The sequence below is a fragment of the Nicotiana sylvestris genome, chromosome 8 (assembly GCF_000393655.2).
Source record: "Nicotiana sylvestris chromosome 8, ASM39365v2, whole genome shotgun sequence".
NCBI classification, from domain to species: Eukaryota; Viridiplantae; Streptophyta; class Magnoliopsida; order Solanales; family Solanaceae; genus Nicotiana; species Nicotiana sylvestris.
In genome coordinates, this window is record NC_091064.1 from 180,407,743 (window position 1) to 180,434,756 (window position 27,014).

Below are 27,014 nucleotides of genomic sequence, written 5' to 3' on the forward strand. Positions count from 1 at the left end.
AAAGCGCGTACTCTAAGACTAATTTCATTATCAAAAGTGAAAGTGACAAATAATTTTAAATGAACAAAGCTTAAATTGGAAGCTAGTCATTGATGATTTCTTATCGAGATCTCCCATATACAAACTTAAAACTCTCACTAACCACGATATAAGTTTAAAAAGTTGCTTATAACAAAAGAAAAGGTAAACATGCGTTTTAAGTGCTTATGAAGAAAAGGAAAGAAGAAAGAAACATATAACCAGAATTTTCAAAAATTAAACAACACAACCGTAAACATTCTCTTAAGTCTTCTTTTACCAACTCTTTTGTACGAAATTTTCTGTAAATTCATTAAATAAACTCTATTTTCTAGTGAATTTTTTCAAAGAAAGATAAAAAGATTATTATACAAGATATATACCACAGTATTAGCGAATGCAACACATATAAGGGTTTACCCTAAAAAATGAGCAACAATTAAATTTATATGCGATTTAAGGGATATGTGATTTAATTCAATACGAATGATTAAGAACAACAGCTAAATAAGTTAGAGATAAAATACATGCTCAAACCAATCACAATATGATGATCAAGCCTGATCTTAGATTGAACAGTGAAATTTGTCCTCGATCAAACTCTCGATACAAGCTCGACCACGAATAAATAAGAGAACAAAATGAAAAACACTTGAACAATTGCTAAAAGATAAAAATAAATTTTTATTGCTTTAATATGCGTGTCACAAAGTGTTAGAATAAAAGAAACCTTCCCTATTATATAGTAGGGAAATTTCAGTCCTGGTACAAATCTAAATAAGGTAAAAAAAAAAATCCGATAAATGTCGATTTGCAGTTGATACTGGACGGATTCGCGCTGTAATATCCGGTTGAGGGCGAATATTACGGCTCTCTGCTCATCATGTATAACCGTTCTCCATGTTTCCCCAGGTCCATAGGCTATACTTGGTCCAGGTCCGTTACTTCACCGTGCCCGATCATAGATACATCGTTCATTTCTCCCGGGGTTCGATTCGAGGGGCTCTTGGACCTCGACTATAATCATGTCGAGTCATGCTTCCCCTTTGTTTCCTCATCGGGAAATCGAAGAAAACTCTGCCCCCAATTTTACCCATACACAATAAGAAAGTGAAAAATCTACATATCATAATTGCCCTTCAAAATACTAGCCAAAAAATATATATTTTTATATATTAACGTATCTTATATACATTTTATATATTAATAATGTATATTATTTATATATTTGACTAGCGACTATATGAAGAAAGTATATCTTTCGCAAGTATAAGTCTATAACCTTAAAATAGCGATAAAATAGAATCAATGCGTTTCTACCCTCTTAATTAGAAGTTTCGAATTCGAGTTTTAATAATAAGACGTTAATACTTCAACTTCAATAAACTTTAAAGTTTAAACCGTGCAAAACCGGATTAACAGGAGCCCAAAACCATATCGAACATAGAGTGAGAAACAATAAAAATACGAGTAGGTATTAAAAAACCCTAAAAGAGAAGGAACAAAAGGGAAAAGGGGGTGATATATAAATATAAAAGAGATTTCACAAATCTTTTCCTCCTTTCGTTTTCTGGGGTTGGAAGGGGGAAGAACAGAGTCACACCTGTGTTACTCATTTTTCATCCTTCACAAAAAAAACCCCACTTCATTGCATATATCGCCTACAAGATTCTTCAAAGATATTATCAAAATCTCTTCTTCTCCAAAGCATTAATTTTTTAAATCCCCTTTCTTGTTCTATTTATTCCCTTCTAGAAAATCGAATCTTTAGTCATTACCCCCACTTGTCAAGAATGGGTAAAAATCGATTCTTTTCCTTATTTGACACTCCCCAAATTGTGTGCTGACATGAAATCTTAGGATTTGCTTATGTTCTGATTTTTTTTATTATTAAAAAGTAAAAACAAAAAAGGGTTCTTTTTTTTTTGGGTGGGGAGATTTAGAGTGATGGATAGAAAGGAAATGCAAGTGTTGGAGTGTAAAAGAGATGGGAATTTGTGTAATTCTCAGTTGGGGTTTCAATGGAGTCTCCAAGATTCAAACTTTGTTCCTGTTGGTGGTTTATTTGCATCAGTTGGTCAGATGGGAAGTATGGGTTTTGGTGTTTCATCACCTAATAATTCGAATTCCCGGGACGAAAATGGTGGATTTAAGTTACCTTATTTTGATTTGTATATGAAGTATTTGTCATTCCCTGAGATTGTAGGCCATGGAGAGGAGGAAGAGGGGGTTTTGAAGAAGAAGAAGAAGAAGAAAGGTGGGCTTAAGATTAAGTTTAAGGTGGCAAATCCTTCATTAAGGAGGTTAATTAGTGGTGCAATTGCCGGGGCGATATCTAGGACAGCTGTAGCTCCATTGGAGACAATAAGGACACATTTGATGGTTGGAAGTAGTGGGCATTCTTCTACTGAGGTGTTCAATAATATTATGAATACTGAAGGATGGACTGGATTGTTTAGGGGTAACTTGGTTAATGTGATCCGAGTTGCGCCTAGCAAAGCTGTAGAGGTAAAATTTAAGTCTTACTTTCTTATATTTTCTATTTGGTACTCATTCGTAAACTTGAGTTTGAGGCTTTTTTTTATGCTACTAATGTTTGTTATTGATATAAATGATCTCATGTGAAGTTGTTATTTGTTAATTAATGGCTTTATTACGCAGCTTATGATCGATCCTTTGAATCCTCAGTAAGTCGAAAATTTACTTTGATTTCAACCTTTATACTGCTGTGACATGAGTTGTCATCATTCAGGCAATGACTTTTCGTTTTAACAGAAAGAAATTGAAGTAGATGTATGGTCCTTGTTTCTCTATTAAGGTTAGGTTGAGGGAGAGAAGTTCCCCTTTTACGCTTCACCAATGTTTCTTGATGTTAATATTTTGTCTTTGCTATTGCTCTTATTTATGGCTGTGGCTGCATTTGCCTATAAGATGACTTATTTGGCCTCCTCCTTTCTCTATGTATATTGGAGTTAACCTGCTTCATGACCACAGCCTTCTGGTTTTGAGAGATTAGCATTATAGGATTAAACATCTCCGGATGCTACTTTCTTTTCTTTTTTTTGATTTGATAACTATTGTATATATTATAAAAATCAGTACATAGGTTGCACTAAAAACCAAATTTACATTGAGAGAATTTGAAGATATTCTAATTCAAAACCTAGCAGGATCCTAGTATGTCTATGATTGTCAATGTATCTTCTGTGTACATCTGTTTGCACCAAAAACAAAATAGAAGAATACAATTGAGTTTGATCTTCTGCAGAGGATTGCTTCTGTCTTCAAAACATTTAGTGTTCCTTTCCCTCCAGACTGTCCACCAAATACATGCCGGAACAGTCCTCCATCTATCTCTGCTAGTTGCTTCAGCTCCAGCTTCTTCCCAACTATAAATGACATCTTTAATCCTGTATGGCATTGACCATGAAATACCCCAAAGATTAATAAAGATTTTCCATAGTTGGTCTGTAATCTTGCAATGTAGAAACAAATGGTTGACAGTCTCAGTATTCTCCCCACACAGAAAACATCTTGAACACGGTGATATTCCCCTTTTTATGAGATTATCCTGGGTTAAAACCGCTTCTTTTGCTAGTAGCCAAGTGAAGCAAGCTACCTTGTATGGAATCTTTGTTTTCCATATATGTTTCCAAGGCCATGTGTCTACCTGTTGATTGTCATGATTCAAAATCTTATATGCATCCTTCACTCGGTAAACCCCTCTGTTGTGCCTCTCCCACCATATTGAATCCAACCCTTCTTGTAATCCTGTAAATGCTTCCAGCTCTTTGTAGAGGTCAGTTAATCTTGTTATCTCCCAGTCATTCAGCTGCCTTCTTAGAGCTATTTCCCATCCTTGACAACTCCTCATTTCAGCTACTGTCTTATGCTGGTTTTGTGCTAACCCGAACATATCTGGGTATCTTTCCTTTAAGCTTCCAATTCCTAACCAGTTATCATTCCAAAATGATGTGTTCCTTCCGTTGTTCACTCTTATGGAGGAGTGATTGTTCATTATTGGCCAAAGTTCTCTGATGGATTTCCACACACTAACTCCCTGTGATGTTCTGACTTTTTTTGACACCCAGTTGCTTTCTTCACCATACTTTGCTTTGATCACTTTGGACCATAAAGATTGGGGTTCTTTAGAGTACTTCCATAACCATTTAATTCTGAGAGCCTTGCTTTGGTTCTTCAAATTCCTTATCCCCATTCCCCCTTGTTTTTTCTCCATTGTTATCGTCTTCCAATTGACTAAATGGAAGACCTTTTTCTCCTTATTGCCTTGCCAAAGGAATGTTCTTCGGAGTTTGTCCAATCTCTGTAAAACGCCTGCTGGAATTGGGAACAAAGACATCATGTAAGTAGGTAGAGAGTCTAATACTGAGTTGATTAGAACTAGTCTACCCCCCAATGATAGGTATTGCGATTTCCATCTTGACAACTTCTTCTCACACTTTTCTATGACTGAATTCCAGATTTCTTTTGATTTGGACCTTGCACCAAGAGGCATCCCAAGGTAAACTGTTGGTAGGGACCCAACTTCTCCTCCCAATATCTGAGTCAGTTGCCCCATGTTGTCAACTTCATTAATAGGAAAAATATTGCTCTTCCTCCAGTTAATGTGTAATCCTGATACTCCCTCAAATAGGACCAAAATGATCCTTAAGAATCTAAGTTGTTCTTTTTCAGCATCACAGAAGACTAGAGTGTCATCTGCGTATTGGAGATGTGTGATCTCTAGATTGTTAGCCTCACTCCTGTTTACCTCAAATCCTTTAACCCATCCACTGACTTTAGCCGTTTTGATCATGTTGTTCAATCCTTCCATGGCTATGATGAATAGGAAAGGAGATAAGATGCTACTTTCTTTTCTCATTTTTAATCTTTTATTACTTTTGGTCCTTTGGTCAGTGGATCAGGTATATAAGGAACAAGATAGGATTTTCTGACACTATATTTGATAACGAACTCTGTGGAAGCAGTGGCAGAGGCAGGATCTCCACGAAGGGGGTTCAAAAAAAATAATTGTACCTAGTGGGAATTGAACTTATGACCTTAGGAAGGTTTTGAACCCCCTTGACCACTAAGCTACACTTTTGGGTTGTGTTAAGGGGGTTCAAAACTTAATATATAAAGGTAAAAAACAGATTTTGCCTTATATACGCAGTGTAATTTTTCGGCGAAGGCGAACCCCCTTCCCCCCCCCCCCCCAATCCGCCTTTGTCTGGAAGTTATGCAAGTGTTATGTGTCTCGTTGTTTTCCCGACCTGATTGATTGATTAGCTTTGCATGCAAGTAATTGCTTCTTCTAAGAAAACATTAACAATGCTTTTTCGGAGAATTATATGCATTATGGCTTCAGGAACCCTCAATTGGTGCCTTTGATATTACTTGTTTAGCCTCATCTTTTCTTTTTGTATATTGGAGTTGACCTGCTACTCCTCCGTTTCAATTTAGATGATGTTTGACTCGGCACGGAGTTTTAAGGAGAAAAAAAGAAAGACTTTTGAAACTTGTGGTCTTAAAAGTTTAAGGGTAAAAGCTTTGTGGGGCCATGACATTTTTTGTGGTTATAAAAGCTTCTCATTTAGGGTAAAATGGGCAAAAAAAAAAGTTTAAAGTTGAATTATTTTCAATTATAAAAATGTGGCATTCTTTTTGGAACGAACTATTTAGGAAAGTAAAAAGGACAGCCTGGTGCACTAAGCTCCCGCTATGCGCAGGGTCCGGGGAAGGGCCAGACCACAAAGATCTATAGTATGCAGTCTTGCCCTGCATTTTTGCAAGAGACTGTTTCCACAGCTTGAACTCGTGACCTCCTGGTCACATGGCAACAACTTTACCAGTTACGCCAAGGCTCCCCTTCAGATTTTGTGTCATCTAAATTGAAACGAAGGGGTATATCAGATTGCTGGTTCTACATTGAGCAACATGGTTAATGAGGATTTCATATAGTCGGCCCCATATAGCTTGGGATTGAGGCATAGTAATATTAGTAGTTCAGTTGCTGCTGTTGGAGTAAATGTGCTTGTCAAGGGAAAGCCTTTTTCATTTTGAGGGATTGGTGGTTTAGGATAAACAGAGCGGGTAGTCTGCTTTTTTCTTATATTTTTGGTGCTACTGGCCCTTTGGGCGGTAGATCACAAGCCTACGGAACAATATAGGATTAGGTGGCACTTCTTTTGTAGTGAATTGCTGAAAGTTAAAGCAAGTGTTATCTGTTCAATTGTTTTTCTTTTCTGACTGAATCTCTGTGCCAGTAATGCTTTGCTGAGCGACCAGTAACAAGTCAAAATATTATTTGATCTTCTTATTGCTCCTCTGATGTAGTGTTCTACTTTTCTACCCTGTGGAATTTTCACAGTTCTTATTGGTGCATGATATGTATGCATCAGGATACTTGATTTTACTTCAGAGTTTCTATTTTTGATTTCCTTCCTTAGGAGGAAATGGAAATGAGAGATGAGAAAATTATTTTTGTTTAGCTTGTTCTTTAGCAGTTTCTCATTACTTCCAATTTCATATGAAGGTAATTACGGCCTCTCATCTCTTTACCCACCTTAGCGATTTCAGTATATAGGTGACTGTTGAATAGATTTGGGTAAAACCTGCAAGTATTTCCGTCTCTGCTTTCTTGTATAACTGGTTTGACATTCCCTTACCTTCTGTCTTACTTCGTCTGTCTTCTTCTCACCCCAGTTAAATGGTAAAGATGGAATTTTGATCACAAAAATCCATGTGTCGCTGGTTTTTTGGTGAAATTAGCATTACTTAATTACTGAAGTTGAATGGTTGCAACTTGCGTTGGTTTGATTTAGGGCGGTGAAGGATCAGCTCCGAGAAGCTTGAATTGTTTCTAGTGAGCTTTTGCCTAACTTATCTGTACTTTATGATGGATAAAGCTTGAGCAACATAGTAATTCCACTATGCGTGAACATTTGCGGCTTTTCATGTATGAATTAATTGTCAATACTTAACCTTTGAGTCATACCTTTCAGCACGAACAATGGTTTTCTTGCAGCGTTTCTTATCATTGGCTGATATCTTTTTGTATTTTTTTTCTACTGCAGCTTTTTGCATATGATACTGTTAACAAGAACTTGTCACCTAAACTCGGAGAGCAACCCAAAATTCCAATTCCTGCTTCATTAGTTGCAGGAGCCTGTGCCGGAGTCAGCTCTACTTTACTGACATATCCTCTCGAGCTAGTCAAGACTCGATTGACGATTCAGGTAAAAATGAAAGTTGCTGTTGATAGCTTAAAGGTATTCTTCTGGAACTTTATATGAAAATAGTACGTGATTTATTGACCTTTGTTATCTGCAGAGAGAAGTTTACGATGGTTTATTTGATGCATTCGTAAAAATATTGAAAGAGGGTGGGCCTGGTGAGCTCTATAGAGGTCTCACTCCTAGTCTTATTGGAGTCATTCCCTATGCCGCCACAAACTACTTTGCGTATGATACATTGCGGAAAGCTTACAGAAAGATTTTCAAAGAAGAAAAGATCGGAAACATAGAGACACTTCTGATTGGATCAGCAGCAGGTGCTATATCTAGCAGTGCAACGTTTCCTTTAGAGGTGGCTCGTAAGCATATGCAGGTGGGCGCTGTTAGTGGAAGAGTAGTTTACAAGAATGTAATTCATGCTCTTGCCAGTATACTTGAAAAGGAGGGGATTCAGGGGTTGTATAAAGGCCTCGGTCCGAGCTGCATGAAGTTAGTTCCTGCAGCAGGAATATCTTTCATGTGTTATGAAGCATGCAAGAGGATATTGATAGAGGCAGAGAATGAAGAGTAAAGAAGCTCCTTACGCGATAGGGTCATAGAGCATTTCAAGAATAGGGAAAAGGTAGGGGACATCTTCTTTATACAATTGAGTTAATTTATCTTGCTCCTTTTTTCCAGATGCTCGGAATTTTGTTTTGGATTGAGCCTGGTTTGTCAGGTGAGAATTGATAAAATCTCAAGAACAGTGGATACTGGTTTTGGTATATCTTTTTCCGTTATTGAGTCAAGGTAATGAAATGCAGTTTGATGATAAGACATTGCCATTACCATTTGACTGATAAACCTTGACCTTTGTGTGTCAAAGCTGTTTCAGCCAGTATCGAATATATTAGGTGAGAATGAGAATCGTGCTATGCTACTTTCCAGTTGTTTATTACTTTGCTCGTGCACTAATGTTGGATCAAACGTGTTCTCAAATGTACATAGGGTCCAACTTATTTGCCCGCCAAATTGGAAAGTCTATAGCTTTCATTGATGTCAAGATTAAGCCCCACCACTAATACAAACATTGTACTCGATGGTCGAAAATTTCTCTGAGGCGAGAAAACAGCCAATGTGAGCTCTATTAGAATGCGCAATCCTATGTTCACAAGTGAGGTTTCATTGATTATTGGCCAATATTTAATATAATTTTGGACTAAGATGGCGACATCGATAGTTAAGATTCATATAACAAAGATGTATTTTCATAAAACACTATACTTTAGAGTCTAGTAACTATAGTTTGTCTAATTACTATTTGTAGCTATTGTTCAATTGTTACTAGCTTGTACAACGAATATAACATGTGTCAACTGTACTCATTCGCGCAACAAATACAACATATATCAATTGTATTCATTCGCGCAATTGAAGGATACAAATATGTATCAACTGTATACAGGAGTGTATATAAAGGATACAACCTGTATCGACTGTTTTCGTTTGTGCAACGACGAAATACAAAAACAAAATAGAGTCAAACTCAAGACCTCAACTAATTAAGCGCGCCCTCTAACCAACTAAGCTACGGAAGCTTGTTGCTCTCTTGTTTCAGTTCAAAACTATAAATCTCTTGTTTCATGGATTTGCTATAAAATTCAAATATAACTACGAATAGTAAATTTGCTCGGACGGTAAATACAATATAAATGATTGATGTGTCAGAAGAATTTTTCCTATAAAAAGAGGCCGCAATAACAGACTACTTGGCATTTGAACAAAGTTGTTGGCCTTGATTGTAGTTGAATAAACAATGCATTTGTCATGAGAATGTCTCAATTCAATAGCATCAAGACAGATTAACAGTTCCAAAAACAATTCAGAAGCAGGCAGATAAATTTGGATTATAAATTATGATATCATCTCTTTGAAGGTCTACAATATAGCACGATACTGCACAATGACAACAAATTTAAAATTCTTCACATCTAAGTTACAGGACTTGCATGAACATCTGATACATGCCAAAGGGTATACAAAAAACAATGAGGCAGACAAAAATCCAATAAGAGTTCGATGTTTTTCGTGCATCAGACTCCTGACTAACAGTGGTACAACATGACTATAGGCCTTGCGCGTGTTTCAGCGTCTTAGTTTTCTTATATACAATAAGGAAAGCATTGGCTAACATCTTACTTTAAAACAAAATGATGACCATAAGAAGTTTACTAGCAGTTGACGCCACATTGACCTCTTGCAGCAGTCTTTGCAGCATCTGATGTGAAGGGATCGATGCGCACCCAAAGCAATGAGAATATGGATGCAAGGAGAACCGCCCAGACAATGACAATGGTAGGAGTACGATTCTGTCGTCCCAACAAACCTTTGAGGAAAGGATACAAGTGGACAATGACCCAAATGGCAAAGAACAACTTTCCGAATAGAGGACCCCATGATTGATATCCACTGTTTATGGCATATGAAACACCAGCCACGATTCCTACAAGGTTCACAATAAGGATTGTTGTTGGAGGAATGAGCAGAGACGTCCATTTGAACACATAAAGCTCGGCGAAATCTCCATCCTCGTCGGATGCCTTTGACGTGACTGTAAAGTTGGTATCAATCCCAGCAAGCACTTTCAGGAGACCTTGGAAGACTGCAAACAAGTGAGCCGATGTACCACCAATGACCCAGAACTGTTCATTTCTCCACCAGTCCTCAATACTCACACCACTCCACCTAAGCTCCAATATACCGGTGGCAAAAATGGAAAGGAAGAGAAGGATGAACCAAATGCCGGCATAGTTGCTTATCTGCAGGTAATTGAGAATCATTTATTAAACATACACGATACTTCAGATGTATTTGGAAATATACACACAGCCAAGGTGATCTAGACCATAACTACGGGCAAGCTTGATCACAAAGGAACATTATAAATACATCTAGAGGGATGAACATACAATCCTATTCAAAGTAAAGCTAACCATTATATTAAAATCAGAAGAGCAAAATAGTTCTCAGAAAAAAGACACAGAAAATTTGCAACATTGGAAAAATTTTGCAAGCTAAGAGGAGAATTCAAGGAAGAGGAAAAAAATTCTATTAATTACTTTCATTTCCCTATTTTCCACTTTTTGATTCTTTACACCGGTTCCTCCCCACCAAACCAGGGACTCAATTCAATAGCTATCGGAGTGCGAAGTTAGTATACTCAGCCCTTTCTAATTGGACAAGTACTATTTCTGATACGAGTTAAACTTAACGGCATAAAGCAATCTGAATGGAACTTTTGACTTACCTCAGGAATGATAAATTTTCCTGTCAGAAGACAGATGGCAGGAAGGGTACAGTAGGCAAGCAAAGGTAAAGATGTGATAGGATAGACAATGGTGTTGATATATGCTATTCTCTCCAGAAGCATCAATCTGCCGCTGTACCCATACCATATTGGGCAATGCCTACTCAACAGGATTTCAACAGAACCTAAGGCCCACCGAAGCACCTGGTTTAAACGATCAGAAAGATTGATAGGGGCAGACCCTTTAAATGCTGGCCGAGGAGGCATGCAATATAAGGAATACCATCCTCGTGCATGCATCTTAAACCCAGTCAAAATATCTTCAGTGACAGATCCATAGATCCACCCAATCTGATAGGAAAAAAACAAAGCTTAATAAGGGCTTTTGTGCCACAATAAAATCAATAGAGCCACGCAAAACACACATCTTAGAGATAACAGAATGATACGCAGCAGTTCTGTACCTCTTTGCCCCATTCAGTCTTGTCCTCGTAGCCACAGCTAATAACATGGATTGCTTCTTTAAGAAGAGTTGCAGGATTAGTGGATGGAGGAATGCCTCCTTGTTCCATAAAGGTGGCAGCAATAAACACCGGTGATTGACCAAACCGCTTCTCCAAGCTCTTCTGTGACATAAGCAGCGACTTCTCCTCATCATATCCTGCAAACCCAAGGAAAACAGTCAACAAACAACATCATGATGAAGGTGAATATACATCTAGCGACCTCAGCTATGAGACAGGTAACACAGGCTGAGAAGTTGGAATGATTGTAAAAATTGGTTTCTAAGATTTTTTTGGCAAGCATGGTGTCCGCACAACCTTACGATGCACCTGAACTGATTCCAAGGGGTACATGGTACCTCTCACAACCACAGGTACCAGGCAACTTTGTTCATCAAGGCTTGGACAAATGGGAAGACATCACCTAGTGTTTTGCCTCCAAATTTGAACCTAAGACCTCATGGTTGTCCACCCACTTTATTGACCACTACGGCACACCCTTGAGTGTTAGTTAAGATAATCACATAAGTTAAACTTATTTTTTCAAGTCATACTGCTGAATGAAGGATCAATAGAGAAATATCATAAAAAGGTTATCTCAGTTTAGTTCCCATCCCTCCAGATATCTGATAGAAAGAACCTCAGAATATGTCAACGGTCAAAAGTTTAAATATTTCTCCAGTATATCCTGCTTAGTGTATCCCTGAGAAGTTAGATGTTTTAAAATGACACTGTAGAATACGCAATTTACCACAGAGGAAGGACAGGTTTTTCAGGGATATTGATACTAAGGACGTACCTTCAACACCTTCTTCAATGTCTTCCATATTAAAAATCGGGATGGTGGATTCAGTTCTTTTGGCAGCCCTCTTCTTATCAATGTATTTCTTGTTTCCGCTCCTTCCCTTCTTCCTTGACCCACAACAGCTCTTTACAATGATGTTTGGCTCCAAATCAGCCTCAGTTAAGACAGGATCATACCCATAGAGGGCCTGCCTGTTAAAACAACACCCAGTTCCGACGTACATAGGACCCTGAAGACCATCCAACCCTTTCAAGTTTATCTGCGAAACACAAACATGATGAAATGAGCACGCATTGGAACCAATTTAAACATGACTCACATACCAGAGGTGATTGATAAGCAATCTGGAGAATGTGTACGTGACACTTACATCAAAGAACACAATGTTGCGGTTAGCATATCGATCGTGCAAGTCAATGCCATCAAATCGTTGAGGGAACTGAACATAACATGTCTTCTTTCCAAGAACAGGATCCATGTAGAAACACATAGCTTCTTTAAGTGCTTTGCTGTTGTTGAAGTAGTGATCACAGTCGACATTCAAAATATATGCTCCATTGGTAAGAACTGCAGAAACACGAATCTGCAGAAAAATGAAAGGTATAGCTTAAATAAAATTAAACATCACACAAGCTAAAATATCAGATGGCACAAGGAGAAAAACATGATCAATATGTTAAGTGACATTCTGCATCACAGCAACCATGAGCTGTATAAAAAAGAACTGTTCAACTTGACAGCATGCTCAATAAAAATGGAATATCGCTTATTGTGATTATCAGTGGCCTACCAAAGCATTCATAGCTCCAGCTTTCTTGTGGTGCTGAAAACCTGGTCGCTTCTCACGAGAAACATAAACCAGACGAGGAAGTTCATTTCCATCAGTATCAAGACCCCCGCTGTGCCCCAAAAAAACCTATCATCCAATCCGAACCAAATAATTAAAAATAGGACAAGGTGAATAGTGCATGAACTCTGACATAAATTAGAGACAAAGTGTACCTGGATCATTCCTGGATGATCCCTAGGGTTATTTCCAGGCCAAGGTGTTCCATCTTGCATTGTCCAACCTTCTTCGGGCATCTTTTGTGCTTTTGCAACAAGGATATTGATCCGTATTTTAAATTCTTCATATTCCCTCTGCACAGTCAAAATTGTCAGATTATTATTATTGTTTTGATTGGTGTAAAGGTTCAGGATTATTTCAGAGAAAAAAGAATTTTGGCAGTGGTATCAACATAAATCCTAATAATGGAGAGGCCTGAGGTTCCCAACTCGCAGAACTTTGCAAATGATTTATTGTAAATTACTATGCAGCTAACCAACAAACGTTCAGGTTAAAGTAACCTCCACAACTACTTGTCCCAAAAAAATATGAATGCATTAACTCAGCCTTCCAAAATCTTATAAAAAATGATTGAATTTACCTAATGGAGCATTTGCTGAAATAAAACTAAACTACCATCAAAAGCCTATTTCTAAGATGTGATGCCTAATACCAATACCATCAAGTAAATGAGATGCACACAGTCCCCATTGCTAAATTCAAAACATTTAAAATTCATGTGTACCTTCATTGCCCTGCGCTCTTTCACAAAAGAAGGCTGAACCTTGTCCTTCAAATAATCTATCTTTTGAGCAAAATAAAATTCAGGTGCCCGAGGCTCAATATTGAACTTCTTGCAGAAGGGAACCCATTTCCTTGCAAACTCGGCTGTCTCAGAAAGGGCTTCAAATGTTAGCATTGCTGAACCATCATCTGAAACATAGCAGGAGACCTTGTCGACAGCATAATCCACAGCAAGAATGGACAACACCGTGTTAGCAGTAATGAGTGGAGGTTCTTTCATGGGATCCACTGTACTGACGAAAACATCAACAGGTGCAAGCTGCGAAGGCTCCCCTTCTCTATCATATCTGAAAAAGCAAGAAAGAATTTCAAGACCTTAAACTACACTACATGGATATGAAATCTAGTATTTATCCTAAAAGGACGCAAAAGGAAACCTTTCACTAATCAAAAAGTTTCTTGCCTAAGAGTATCTTAGCAACTAACCTCACGGCCAGTCTGTCAAGGAATGTCTCACGATTGATCGGTGACCATTTCGGAAACTGATCGAGAAGCCAGGACAAGGCAAACCAAACCTCACATATAACTGATACTAGCCACAGAGGATATGCATCATTCACTGGATGAGTTAGCCGGTATTGCAAGAAAAAGCCCAAGATGACCAACCGCAAAATGATTACAACCCGATATGGGGTAAGGTGGGATGAAGGGATAGGCACCACGCGGCTCAGAGGCTGGCGAGCATCATCAGCCCTGTCAATGAGAAAACCATTAAGTAAAACAGATTTGAGTATCTATTTTTCATACAGCATTTTGAACAAAGATGAAACAACAGGAAAGCTGTATTAGATAACCAATAAAGATTGACTAATAAACAAAGAACAGTTCAAGTAAAACAAAAACAAAAATTTTCTAACTTTTCACATCCCAGACTAAGTAATACAAGATTTTAGCAGTGAGAGTGAGATGTATATCAGTGCTGAAGTAAACAGAAATTCTAAAAGACTCAAAATAGCTCACAGTACAAAACTTTCCTACAAAAGGAGTGAAAGTTTGACTAGGTCAACTATCATATATCGTATTGTTCCCTAAAAAAATTCCAATTATACAATAAGATGCTCACATTTGCAGCTCTTCTCCATTTGATCCTGTCCCTTCGATGTCTCCCCCTTTCCCTTCTGTGTATCTGCTTGACGTTTGCACCATATTTTTCTCCTGTTTAAGTTTCCAGCCTTCTACCCTCTCCTTCCAGTCAACACTTCCAAGCCCATAAGAATTCAAGTCCTTTGAGGGGTCCACAATTCTTACAGGAACTGCAAAAAGAATATGAAATCATCAGAAGTTAAAAAGAAAGAACAAAAGTATTTAAATACACCATTACAGTTATATAAAGAATATATTCAAATAGGCCTGTACCAGGCTGCCTTGGATCAACATAAGACAGGGATGCATGCTTATCTCCAGGGCCTAGGGGTCCTGACATACTTCTTACAGATTGCGTATCAGTCATGGACCTAGGAATCTCACCAGAAACCTACGATAAGCAGAAAGAATTTGTTAGACAGAAAAAGTAAAAGTTACTATTTACCGATCAGAAAAAAATCCAATCAACTGCGCTTCAATCCCATATAGGGATGTAACACGAGGACTTCATATGAGGTTCTTTTACAACAGACTAATGAAACAAAAATACACAAAGCAACAAGAATGACAACGTAAACACATATATCACTCACTTGCTGCCCGTTAGTGAGAAGAGGGATTGGTTGCTGAGATTCATGTCTAGAGGATGAAGAGAGACCAGCATCGTCACCCTGCCATTGCTGTCTGGCTTTGCTGTTTCCTTGAGCATAATTGAACTCATTGTCAATGTCATCAACATCTTCCTCATCATCATCTCCATCTACTCGTGGACTCCCTAATACATGGACCAACAAGCAATGATTTAGTTTCACAAGCTCAGTTTTGAAACAAAAATGAAACCAAAAGAAAAAAGATGTCAAACTCACCCATGTGCCTCTTGTATCTGGTCTTGCATTGAGGACATGCTTGATTTCCATCTTTGCGCTCATACTCATAACAAGCCCGGCAAACAGGAAAGGCACACTCATTACAAGCAACGAACAGATCACCACTAGCAGTCAACCCAACAGTATCACCACAAATTTGGCATATTTGATTATCGAGAGGCTTCAAGGCTTTCGGCTGCACCATAGTGTTCACTTTAATTAACAGGAATTTAGATTAACCAACAAAGACACACAAACTTACTCAAGCTTCAATCTAGAAAGGTGCATGAGAGTCAATAGCGGGGGGGGGGGGGAGGGGGGGCATTTACTCATTTGGAAGGAGGGTACAGGAAATTAAAGTGAATTCATCCGTTTCAGCAAGAAATTCCTTTTCAAGTAAACGAACATTAATTATACTTTTTTTTAAAGTACAACCATTAGTTGCTCCTTTCAAAGGTGATAATTCATTTTTTTATAATCATTAATTATCTTTCCATCTTTCTCGTATTTCCTATATCTCTTATATTGCTGTTACTTTGTTTTTTATGGTATTTATGTTATGTTATGGATTTTATGGTACTTTATGTTGTTTTATTATGAGTCTATTGATAATACTAATATAGTGTCTCTTGTTGCCTCTTTGAGCCGAGGGTCTCCTGGAAACAGCCTCTCTGCCTCTCGGGGTAGAGGTAAGGTCTGCGTACATATTACCCTCCCCAGACCCCACTTGTGGGATTACACTGGGTTGTTGTTGTTGTTGTTGTTGCTTCATGCCCTGAAAATTTTGCCTCCTTATATTTGTCAATAAAAGTAATTCTAAGAAATTGCACTTGAGTCCATCCAAAAGCAAATGGATGAAATGTGCAGCTCTAAACCAAACATATCACGAATACTCCTATTTTATTCGATAATCGAGTGCCAATCACATAAGAAAAATCTAAGAAATAATTCATAATCATAGTCTTGAATTGAATATGTGGATCTAACAGAAGTTCAGAATTGAATATCTTTCTCCAAAAAGCAACTATCAAATTACTACATTAGGATGACACCAGAATTGACAGCAATAGGCAAACCCCTGAGATCTGTTGTACCAATGAAGTACATCTTTAAAGAACAGAATCCAGACCAAATAAACATCAACTTCATATATGAAGGGGAACTGTCAAAAAACATGTATATTATAGAGCCAATACTGTCAACATAAAAATCACACCCCAAAAGAAAGCAATATATAGAAGCATATCAAGAAATTAAAAGCAATATTCACATCGATCTACTTCCAAGTCCATGAGAACAAACCCAGTCTTGGACTAATAACTCACTCTACTTTCAAGTCTTCAACCAAGACCTAATGCAAAATACAAACTTCAACCAAATTTACAAACCCAATTACTTAAATAACTAAATCCGTCACTTTGAAATCCAAATTAATGAAAAGATCAAAACTTTGTCAGAAATCTCAATACACACTATCACAGAGTCAGATCTAAGAACCCACATTGAATTAAAACTGAAACACAAGGCCAAAGAACTCACTCCACTTCAATGAAGACCTGATGCAAAGCACAAACTCCAAGCAAATTTACAACCCGAAATGCTCAAAACAAACCAAATTGGGCACTTTGAAGTCCAGATTGATGAAAAGATTCAAACTTTATCAGAAATCTTACTAAACTTGAACACATAAGTCCAGATTGATAAAAAGATCTACACTTTATCAGAAATCTCACTATCACATTATCACCAATCAGATCTAAACACCCAAACTGAATTAAATAATTGAATACAAAAAAAAAATTAATTTTAGGAGTGATAAGGTACAAGGGTAATATTCAAGAACCATACCCCACTATCAGAATCATGGCGAATCCGAACCAATTCATTCCTCTTGTGAGATCCAGCTACCATACCAGCACTTGCCTCCATTTCTCTTCCTCAAGAAACAGAGGGGTACTACAACTATAGCACAATTTACACCCCACTACAGCTTGATGAATCTTGATTCACTTTGGGGTATTGAAAAGATTAGCAGAAATGAAAAAGGGGTTATGGAAATGTGAATTAGCAGTGCATTTTCTTAGCTTCTTTAGCCAAAATCAACTGGCCATCACTGTCTGCACCCCCTCTACTTCTCCTTCCTTGTGTGGTATGCTTTGTCTTTTTATCATTTCCTTGGGAAATTTGTTTCTATTCAATTAACTATTTTTTAATATTCATTATTAGGATTTTTAACTTGCTTGACCGGTTACCAAGAATCAGCTTTAGATAGCTGGCTGATTCTAAAGTCTAAACAGAAAGTTAATAAAATGTGGAGTTTTTCTTTCACATCTTTACTATTTCGAATTTAGAGTCACTTCTAAGTACTAACTTGAACTATTTATTCGGTTTTAATTCATGTGTTTTATTTCCCTTTCCAATATGTTCTTAAAAAATATTATTTTTTATATTTTATAAATTTAAAGTTTTAAATTTTTTATTTTATCATTAATGATACTCTCGTGTAAGAATAATATGTTATATTTAAGATCACAAAATTAAAAAAAAAAAAATCGGTATGTTATAGGTATATTTAGTGGCCGTTTGGACATAATAATTGTGAAATTTTGGGAAAAAGTAAAAAAAATCATATAAAATGGTATTTGAAAACTAGAGTTGTGTTTGGACATGAATATGATTTGGAGCTGTTTTTTGAATTTTTATGAGTTATTTGAAGTAAAAATTTTGAAATTAGTTTTTTGGAGTTTTTCAAAATTTTGAAATTTTTTGAAATTCAACTTCAAGTGAAAGTTGAAATTGTCATGGCCAAACATTGATTCCGAAAACAGTAAAAAAAATTCAAAAAAAAAAGTAAAAACATATTTATAGCCAAATAGGCCCTTAGTTTAATGTCACAAGATTCAAAAAAATTCTTTATATTCTTAAACTTCTTCGATCAAATTCAGATACAATAAATTGATGATTAACACTTATCCACTAGTCGATATTGTAACAACTAAATTTCGCTCCTGAAAAATAATAATCAAGACAAGAAATATAGCGACAAATATTATATTCAATTTCAAGTGATGGGGTTACAATTTCTAAAATATCTCTAAATCTAAAGAGATGTAGTCCTCTTATTCTTCTCCTCGCGGATGATGGTTCAAGAGCTTGAGAGGTTGATTTTGAACTTAACGGATTTCAGATTTGTAGTACGTCACGAACAATTTGAAGCTCGTCACGAACCAGGATTTGATGTTGGGTTATCACGAACGGAAGATTTGAAGCCGTCCGCCTATGACGTGAGTTCGCCTTGGAATTTGACCACAGACGACAATTGCAGATATGGATGAAGACCTTGATGCTATTATTCAGAGCTTCTTTAGCCTTTCCTTCTGCTTACTTGCTTGTTTTTTAGTCTTCTCCTTTGACCCTTTTATATAGGTGTGGGGTGGAGTAATCTCCAAGAAAACCCTAGTGGATCATTGGGCTTGAGGCTTATGGGCCGACCCATTTGATAGAAGACCAATTTGCGGGCTAGCCTAATAATATATTGGATTTTTAATTAAATCAATTCATTTTAGATTTAAATAATCGATCAGATTATACTAGCCCATAGTATCATTTGGACAAATATATATTTAATACATGATTAAATCCAAAGTACTTGTGGATTTAAATTTAATAAAATTTTATTTGTCTACAGATATTTAAACCAAATCAAGTATTTTAACCTTAGCAGTTAAAATATCCATGAAAAAACACATGTCTTATGCTTATTTATTTGATAAAAAATCGAGTGCGACTAAGTTTACCTGAAATAAAATAGAGGAGTAATTCTTTAATAATACTTTTATGTAACCATTATAAAATTAGAATATATACAACTTAAAAACATACTCCATGGAAAATAAATGTCTTGTCGCGCTTTTAAATGATGACTACTTCGATAAGAATATTTATTTTATTTTAAACTTCAAAGCTACACGTGTCAAATAGTGTAAAACGGTATCCTGAATCATTTCATCTCATGATTAAAGTTAAAATAGGATTATACTTTAATTTACTGATGTGGCATAAGTTCATTTGTTTTATCCAAAGGTTGTAATGAGGTTGGTTTTTTCACTTTTTCACTGACAACTTGTTGAGAAATATAGTGAGGTGTGGAGTAGATTTTTTGAGGCAATTAGATAGATTGTGGAACAGGTGGAAGTGAGACTCCTTGGCTGTGAACAGGCTGTACTTTGTAGTTTACCGGCTACTCCCGGTTTCCCTCCCCCGACAACCAAAGTAGCTGTCGGTGGCAACTGTCCATTTTCACTCTGTTTCAGCATTTGCTGGTTTTCACAACATAAAATAAAAGAATTTATGTCATATTTGTGTCTAATTACATATGCACCCTTGCTCCTCACACCGACAGCCTCAAATTATTACATTATTATTTTGTTGCAATTTCTGTTAAATTATGTATATACCAAAATTTGATGTTAAACTCATTTTAATTTATTATCTTTCAAATAAGCCTTTATATCAAAGTCAAATACATTGAGAGCTTTTTTGTTTAAACTGAATATTTACTTTTATTTGGAATCCGTCTCAAAATATATTACTTTGAGGGACAGGACTAATATTTTAAGAATTCGAATAATGATATGTGACTGGATAAGTATTTGAAGTCTTTTTCTTATTTAGGCACTCTTCTTTCTTGGTTAACAAAGAAAAGTTTCTTGTCACTAATAAGCTTTCTAGAAATTAGAATATGCTTAATTAAATGCAACTGTTCAAACATAGAATTAGAACCAAATAATATCAACAACAACAACAACAACAATATATTCGTAAATTCCATAAATGGGGTCTAAGAAGGTAATATGTATCCAGAGCTTACCCCTATCTACTGAAGGTATAATCAAATAATTTTTAGAAAACGCAAGAGGCGTATGTAAAAAATATATTTAGATTGATAATGCATATACACTATATATGACAAATATTTTTTTCTTATTATGTGATAAAAACATATACAAGATATTGCTTGTCTTAATTGATGTCATGCAATGCACTTATGAAACATTTATTGTTACGTACAGTTTCTAATTTTTCACTGGTTCATTTGTTTTTATTTTTTCATAACAATATTAGGTAACGTGAAAGTATATTGAATTCTCCATGACATGCATGAAAGTAGTTAAATTCTTTGAAAAAGGTAGATACAAAGTTTGACTCAAAAATGTGTTAGGTCCTTTGTCAAATCTTGTAGCCCTTGAGATTTTTATCAACTTCCCTCGTCATGAGATTAACTAAACTAAAATTAAATCAGTAGATAGGGCATCGCCATCACATTTATATTTTCTGAGTATAATTAGTTGGAATTTTGAATCGAGTGGTTATTGTAGTGGTTCACTATCTTTCTGGAAAACGTCAAATATAACGTACGTACTAGACAATAGAGGTAAACTAAAAAAAGAATAGACTTGCAATTTTGAACAGAATCGGACAGTATCATATGGTATTAAATTATATATTTGAAAAAAAAAACTAAAGAGATGAAGATATAATGGTAAAAAGATACTTCCCGTCCACTTTAAGTATTTTTTTTGGCCTTTTTTTATGGTTCACAATATTTAATTTTTTCAAATATAAAGACGAAATTAACTTCTTCTTTCCAAAGTTGTCGTTGGAGACAGGGACGGAGCTAGCATGTTGTGATGAGCCGATAGGTCATCTTATGATTTAAAATCAAATTCTGTGTTTCAAGGCCTTTAAAATCTCATTTTATCCCTCATCGATTTGCGTTCGCAATCCGCACGTATTTTTGGAAAGCTTTTATGTTGAAAGTTGATGAAAATAAAAAATTTTGCCTTTAAAAGTTGATTTAGCTTGCTTCGGTCAACATTTTGAGTAAACGGACTCAGACTCGTATGTTGACAGTCCCGGTGGGTCCGAATCGAAATATGGGACTTGGGCGTATCGAATTCAGATTCGGAGGTCCCTAGCCCGAGTTATGAATTTTTGTTAAAAATTGTAAGTTTAAAAATTTAATGGTTTTTAAGAAATTGTTAATGTTTGATCTTGTTGGCATCGGTTCCGTATTTTAATTTTGGAGCCCGGTACAGGTTTAATATAATATTTAAGTCATGTTTGTGAAATTTGGTGAGAAACGGAGTTGGTTTAACGTGACTCGGACGTCCGGTTGAGAAAATAGAAATTTCAAAGTGTTCTTGAGAATTTCATTTGATTTGGTGCTAAATTCATAGTTCTAGGTGTTATTTTGTCGATTTGAGCGCGCGAGTAAGTTCGTATGATGTTTTAAGACTTGTGTGCATGTTTGGTTTGGAGTCTCGAGGGCTCGGGTGAGTTTCGGATAGGCTACGGAGTGAAATGGAAATTTGAACACTGCTGATTTTGTTCCAGGCCTCAGACCTCACAAATGCGAGGTCAATCATCGCATTTGCGATCTCTGAAGAGTTCACATTTGCGAGCTTCTCATCGCAAATGCGAAGAGAAGATGAGCCAGCTTATGTTCGCAAATGCGACCATTCCTTCGCATTTGCGATGGGGACATGGGGGAGGCAACCTTCGCAATTGCGATCATCTAATCGCATTTGCAACCGGCTTAGTTCGCATTTGCGGACTTTTCTTCACATTTGCGAAGAAGGCAGGACTGTGGGAATCTTCGCACATGCGATGGATCTTTCGCACTTGCGAAGCCCAGGTCGCATTTGCGACATTTGCAACTCGTAAAACTTGACTTAGACGGGATGTTTGCTCATTTTTCAAAACATTCAAAACAAGAAACCCTCTAGGCGATTTTTCAAAGACCAATTCTTTCCCAAATCATAGGTAATTGATTCTTAACTCATTTCTATCAATTTTTCGCTTCATTTTACAAGATTTCAACCTAGAATCTAAGATTTTCATGGTGGAATTGGGGATTTTTGGGTAGAAATTAGGGATTTCGATATTTGGGGATTTAGACCTCAAATTGATGTTGGATTCCAAAACCAATTATATATCCGAGCTTGGGGTGAATGGATAATCGGGTTTTGGTTCAAATTTTGGGTTTGAACCAAGCGAGCCCGGTGTTGACTTTCAAAAATGGCCTAAATTGAATTTCTTACAATCGTGGGTAGTTCCTACGGCTTAAATTGAATTGTTTGATTGGTAATTTGCTAGATTCTATTTGTCCAGAGGCTTGTGTAAAAGAAAAAGCGGTGATTGAGCTTTGAGTTTGGCCGTTGGAGCGAGGTAAGTGTCGTGGTTAATATTGGCTTGAGGGATTAAGTATTATTTGCCTACTTGCTACGTGTTTGGATGTTGAGTGCAATGTATATGCGAGGTGACAAGTATCTATGCGTTGTTGCCGAGTCATAACATGTGAGTGAGTCTTATTCTTGTAAATGTTGTATTCTTTGATCATATTGTTCATGCTTAGACTAGCTATTCGATGTGTTAAGCAATTTCTTATCATGTTTTACTGAATTTGGTATTGATTGAGTATTGACTCTAAGTTGAGGTTGGTATTGTGGAACTAAATGTTGAAGTAAGATTTATTCTTGATATTCCTATCTCCTCGTTATTATTGTTCATTGTTTTGACGAGGGAGAGTGTTAAAGCACGAAGGGTGATGCCGTGCAATATTTTGTGAGTGAGTGATAAAGCACGAAGAGTGATGTCGTGCACGTTCTTATTATTTATTATGGTGAGGTTGAGTGTAAAAGCACGAAGGGTGATGCCGTGCACGTTTCTATTACTTCCTTTGTTCCAGTTTATGTGAACCTATTTTCTTTTTGGTCCGTTCTAAAAAGAATGATCCTTTTCTAAATTTGAAAACAATTTAGCTTAAATTTACAATTGTATCCTTAATGAGAAGCTTTTATAACCACACAAATACTCTGGGCCCCTTTTTGACTTGTTTAGGACCATAAATTTCAAAAATCTTTATTTTTTCTTAAACTTCGTGTCCAACCAAACATGTTCACATAAATTGGAACAGAGGGAGTATTTTATCAGGTAAAGTTGAGAGTAAAAGTACGAAGAGTGATGCAGTGCACTTTCTTTTACTGTGTTTATTCGTTTCTATGTGTTTAAGGTATAGTGATTGTTCATGTTCTCAATTGTGTTGTATTTCTTTGTCTTGAAATCCCCTCAGCATGCTCCCTTCCCAATACTTCTTGCCTTGCTTCTTTAGTTGTTGTTATTAGTGTATATGTATTGATAAACTGCACAAGTTTTGTTTGGGAGTGTCTTGTCCTAGTCTCGTCACTACTTCGCCGAGGTTAGACTCGACACTTACCAGTACATGAGGTCGGTTGTACTGATACTGCACTTTGCACTTTCTGTGCAGATTTTGGTACTGGACCGTGTTGACCCCACTTGAGCTGCTGACTTCAATTCCACAAGAGACCCAAGGTAGATCTGCCGGCATTCGCAGACCCTAGAGTCCCCTTCCAGTTATTTCAATTTACTGTTTCTTTTAACTCGAAAACAGTTGCACTTCCCTTCACCCAGTTATTTGTGGTGACTCTTCGAAGTTCGTGAATTGTGACACCAAATTCTGGGTAGTTGTATATAATTACTTGGGTTATTATAAAGTTCTGCACTCCTTTGAAGCTGTTATGGTTTAATTGTTCTTATTTACTGAATTGTTTAAGAGTTAGCGTATTAATTTCTAATTGTTGGCTTGCCTAGCAACTGAAAGGTTAGGCGCCATTACGGTCCCGTCGGTGGGAAATCCGGGTCGTGACACATGCGAGATACGGGTTCGGCCGAACCCAGTAGCTTTTATCTAAACCATGTATTTGTTTTAAAAAATTCATTAAATATGAACAAATTATTAATTTGGAACCCAGTTTGTTATATTTCCAATGAACAAATTAAGGTTAATATGGTCAATTTTATTGTTAATTAATGCTAAAAGATAAATTTCTTACTACATGTGAAAAAGCCAAAAAAATAACTTAAAGTGGATCGGAGGGAATAGTAGATTTTGCCTAGTCAAAATGAAACTGGTGAACTAGTTTATGATCTTCTTAACATCTGTCATGTGCTTTAATTTAATCATTGATCCAAAATCCCGTGCACTTTCTTCATTATTCAGTGAGCACTTAATTATTGTACCAGTTTACAAGAACTTTTTCAGTGTTCTGCCATCAATGGGCAGTAGATGAGATGACTTATCCTTTAATTGTCACTGAAGGAAGCGCCGAACCTCCATTTCTGGTTAAAAAGTAAAATATAGTTTAAGAACATGAAATGTTCCTTCAATTTAAAGGAATAGTTCTCTTTCTGTTAGTATTTTTTTTTCCTTGGACCGGCCGAAGGAGAAAGGAGGACTTAGCTAGAGTTTGGATATAAATTTGCTTGAAATTTTAAAAAAATAATTTTTAAAATTGTGTTAAAAATAATTTTTGGAAGTTGAAGTTGTATTTGGACATGTATTTTATTTGAGGAAAAAGTTAAATTTTGTGAGCGAAAGAAAAAATTTCACCAAAAATCTGCCCTAAATCAGTTTTTGGAAACTTAACTTTTTTTCAAAATTTTCTCAAAAACTAATTATATCTATGAACAAACAATGTTTTCAAAAAAAAAAAAAAAAAAAATCTATGGCCAAACGAGAGTTCAATTAGTTGGTGTAGTCACTTTTTGGCATTTGTTATTAGAGCTTGGCCACCTTTTACATTGTAATGGTAAAGTAATTACTAATCCGATTAAATTAACGTGTTTTTCCCCAACTGAAATACAGAATAAAACTCTAATAATCGGTACTGGAGTTCGAAGCTTTGACAAGTGAAACCCCAATAAAAAACTATGCTGTAATTTTAAAATCCAGCAATTTTGAACATTTACTAGTACAAAATTCAAACTCCATGAACGATCCCTGGTTTTTTTAACCTTTACCAGTGCAATATCCCGAAACAATTCATGGTTTTTAATTAACATTATACTTTAGTAATTTTAATTTCTAAATAAAAAATTCAAAAAAAAATTTACTGATTTTTGAACCATTACTAGTGCAAATTTAAAAAAATTCAGGAACGATTCATGAGTTTTTTCCAAATAATTCAAACTCCAGGAAAAATTACTAAATTATGAACTTGTAAATATACTAAGTACAATAATCATTCATGTACTTGTTCCGTATTTCAGATAGGGATATTTTTGTGCAGACTTGTACGCCCGCATTAATAAGTAGTAACTATTTTTCCACGATAATTTAAAATAAAGCTAAATTCTAATAGCCGACCTAAAAAGTAATTATTTACCAATTTTTCACGGAGGTAAGATTGAAAAAATGACACTGTATAGCCACTCTCAAAATAATAGTCGAAAAAATGTATAATTTTTGTATATATATACATTTTGTATGTTATATACAAAAATTATATAAATTTGATATACTTTTTTGGCTACCGAATGTAAATAGTTTATAGCACGGGCAAAAAGTAATAATACGGTAAGATTCAACTAGACAAACGTAACCTTTGGATATAAGAGATTGGGACAAATTAAATAGAGAAAATCTCACTTTATACTCATTAATTTCAAAATTATTTGCCCTTTAATGCCCAGACCCACTATTTACTACTCCTACCCATGCTGCCCAAACTATTTATCCGGTTATTTCCCAATAATATGAGGGAGTACTAATTGGAATCACGTGCAGCTTGCCCCCCAGCTCAACTGTTTCTCCAACTCTTACTCTACTCTGCTCTTTTTTCATTTGAAGCAAAACGACAATCCCAATTTTAATAATCAAAATTCTAATCCAAATCTCATATCATCTCTCTAAAAAGCACACATATGTGACCAAAAACTACTAATCTTCTCTTATTGTAGTATTCTGGGGTTCATCATCAATGACATTTCACACTTATTTCTCACTAATACTTTCTTCTTTCTCTTCACCCAAACTGTTTTTTGGAGATTTATTGTACAAAAATTCAAATTCAGCATTGAAAAACCTTGAAGCTTGAAACTCATAACTTGGTTTGTTTGAGTTTTTAATTATTTTAATCTGATCCTATATGGGTTTGTTTGGAAAGTTGATTGGAGGTTGTAGATAAAGTTTTAGTCAATCTGGTGGAGATTTTGTAATAGATTTTAGAAGTTTGGGTTGAAATATAGTTGAACAAGAAAAGAAGACGAATTTGTATTGTATACTCAAATATACTATTTTGGTATACAATTCATTCCAACTATATACCCTATTAGTATAGCTATATACCATATTGGTATCATATTCTAGTTGAATCATTTGTTGGTTGTGTTAGCTGCATTTATTAGTGCAATATTTGATTTTCTTTTAATAATAGTAATATAGTACAATATCTTGAAATATTTTATATATTAATATGTGGTACACTATTTTTTTATTTTTTTCTTTATGCATGTGTGTTATGTAATAGTATTATAGTCATATAGTTGCTGGAAATTAACCAGTAAAACTGTATACCATGTTGGTATAGTTATATGCCATATTAGTATCATATGGTAGTTTGAACATTTGTTTGGTTGTTTTAGCTGCATTTTAAGTGAATTATATTCTGAAATTATTTATATGAACGTGATTTGCAGTGTTGGAATTTTTTTGTGCTGATGGATAT

General features: G+C 35.9%; 2 protein-coding genes across 2 annotated transcripts; one reads left to right on the forward strand and one right to left on the reverse strand.

The window, feature by feature from the left end:
- Positions 1 to 1,557: 1,557 nt before the first annotated feature.
- On the forward strand, positions 1,558 to 8,067 carry LOC104219344 (adenine nucleotide transporter BT1, chloroplastic/mitochondrial). Its single transcript, XM_009770018.2, has 3 exons — positions 1,558 to 2,526; positions 7,095 to 7,256; positions 7,351 to 8,067. The coding sequence occupies exons 1-3, from the start codon at positions 1,966 to 1,968 to the stop codon at positions 7,822 to 7,824; spliced, it is 1,197 nt and encodes a 398-aa protein (XP_009768320.1). The 5' UTR covers positions 1,558 to 1,965; the 3' UTR covers positions 7,825 to 8,067.
- Positions 8,068 to 9,113: 1,046 nt separating this feature from the next.
- Positions 9,114 to 17,598, reverse strand: LOC104219343 (cellulose synthase A catalytic subunit 1 [UDP-forming]-like). The gene is made up of 14 exons (XM_009770016.2): positions 17,275 to 17,598; positions 15,427 to 15,622; positions 15,154 to 15,335; positions 14,834 to 14,951; positions 14,541 to 14,730; positions 13,904 to 14,170; positions 13,419 to 13,764; positions 12,850 to 12,987; positions 12,638 to 12,763; positions 12,218 to 12,430; positions 11,842 to 12,106; positions 11,004 to 11,200; positions 10,540 to 10,890; positions 9,114 to 10,051 (listed from the first exon to the last, which is right to left on the reverse strand). Exons 1-14 carry the CDS (start codon positions 17,353 to 17,355, stop codon positions 9,464 to 9,466), a joined length of 3,258 nt encoding a protein of 1,085 aa, XP_009768318.1. The 5' UTR covers positions 17,356 to 17,598; the 3' UTR covers positions 9,114 to 9,463.
- Between the last annotated feature and the right edge of the window lie 9,416 nt (positions 17,599 to 27,014).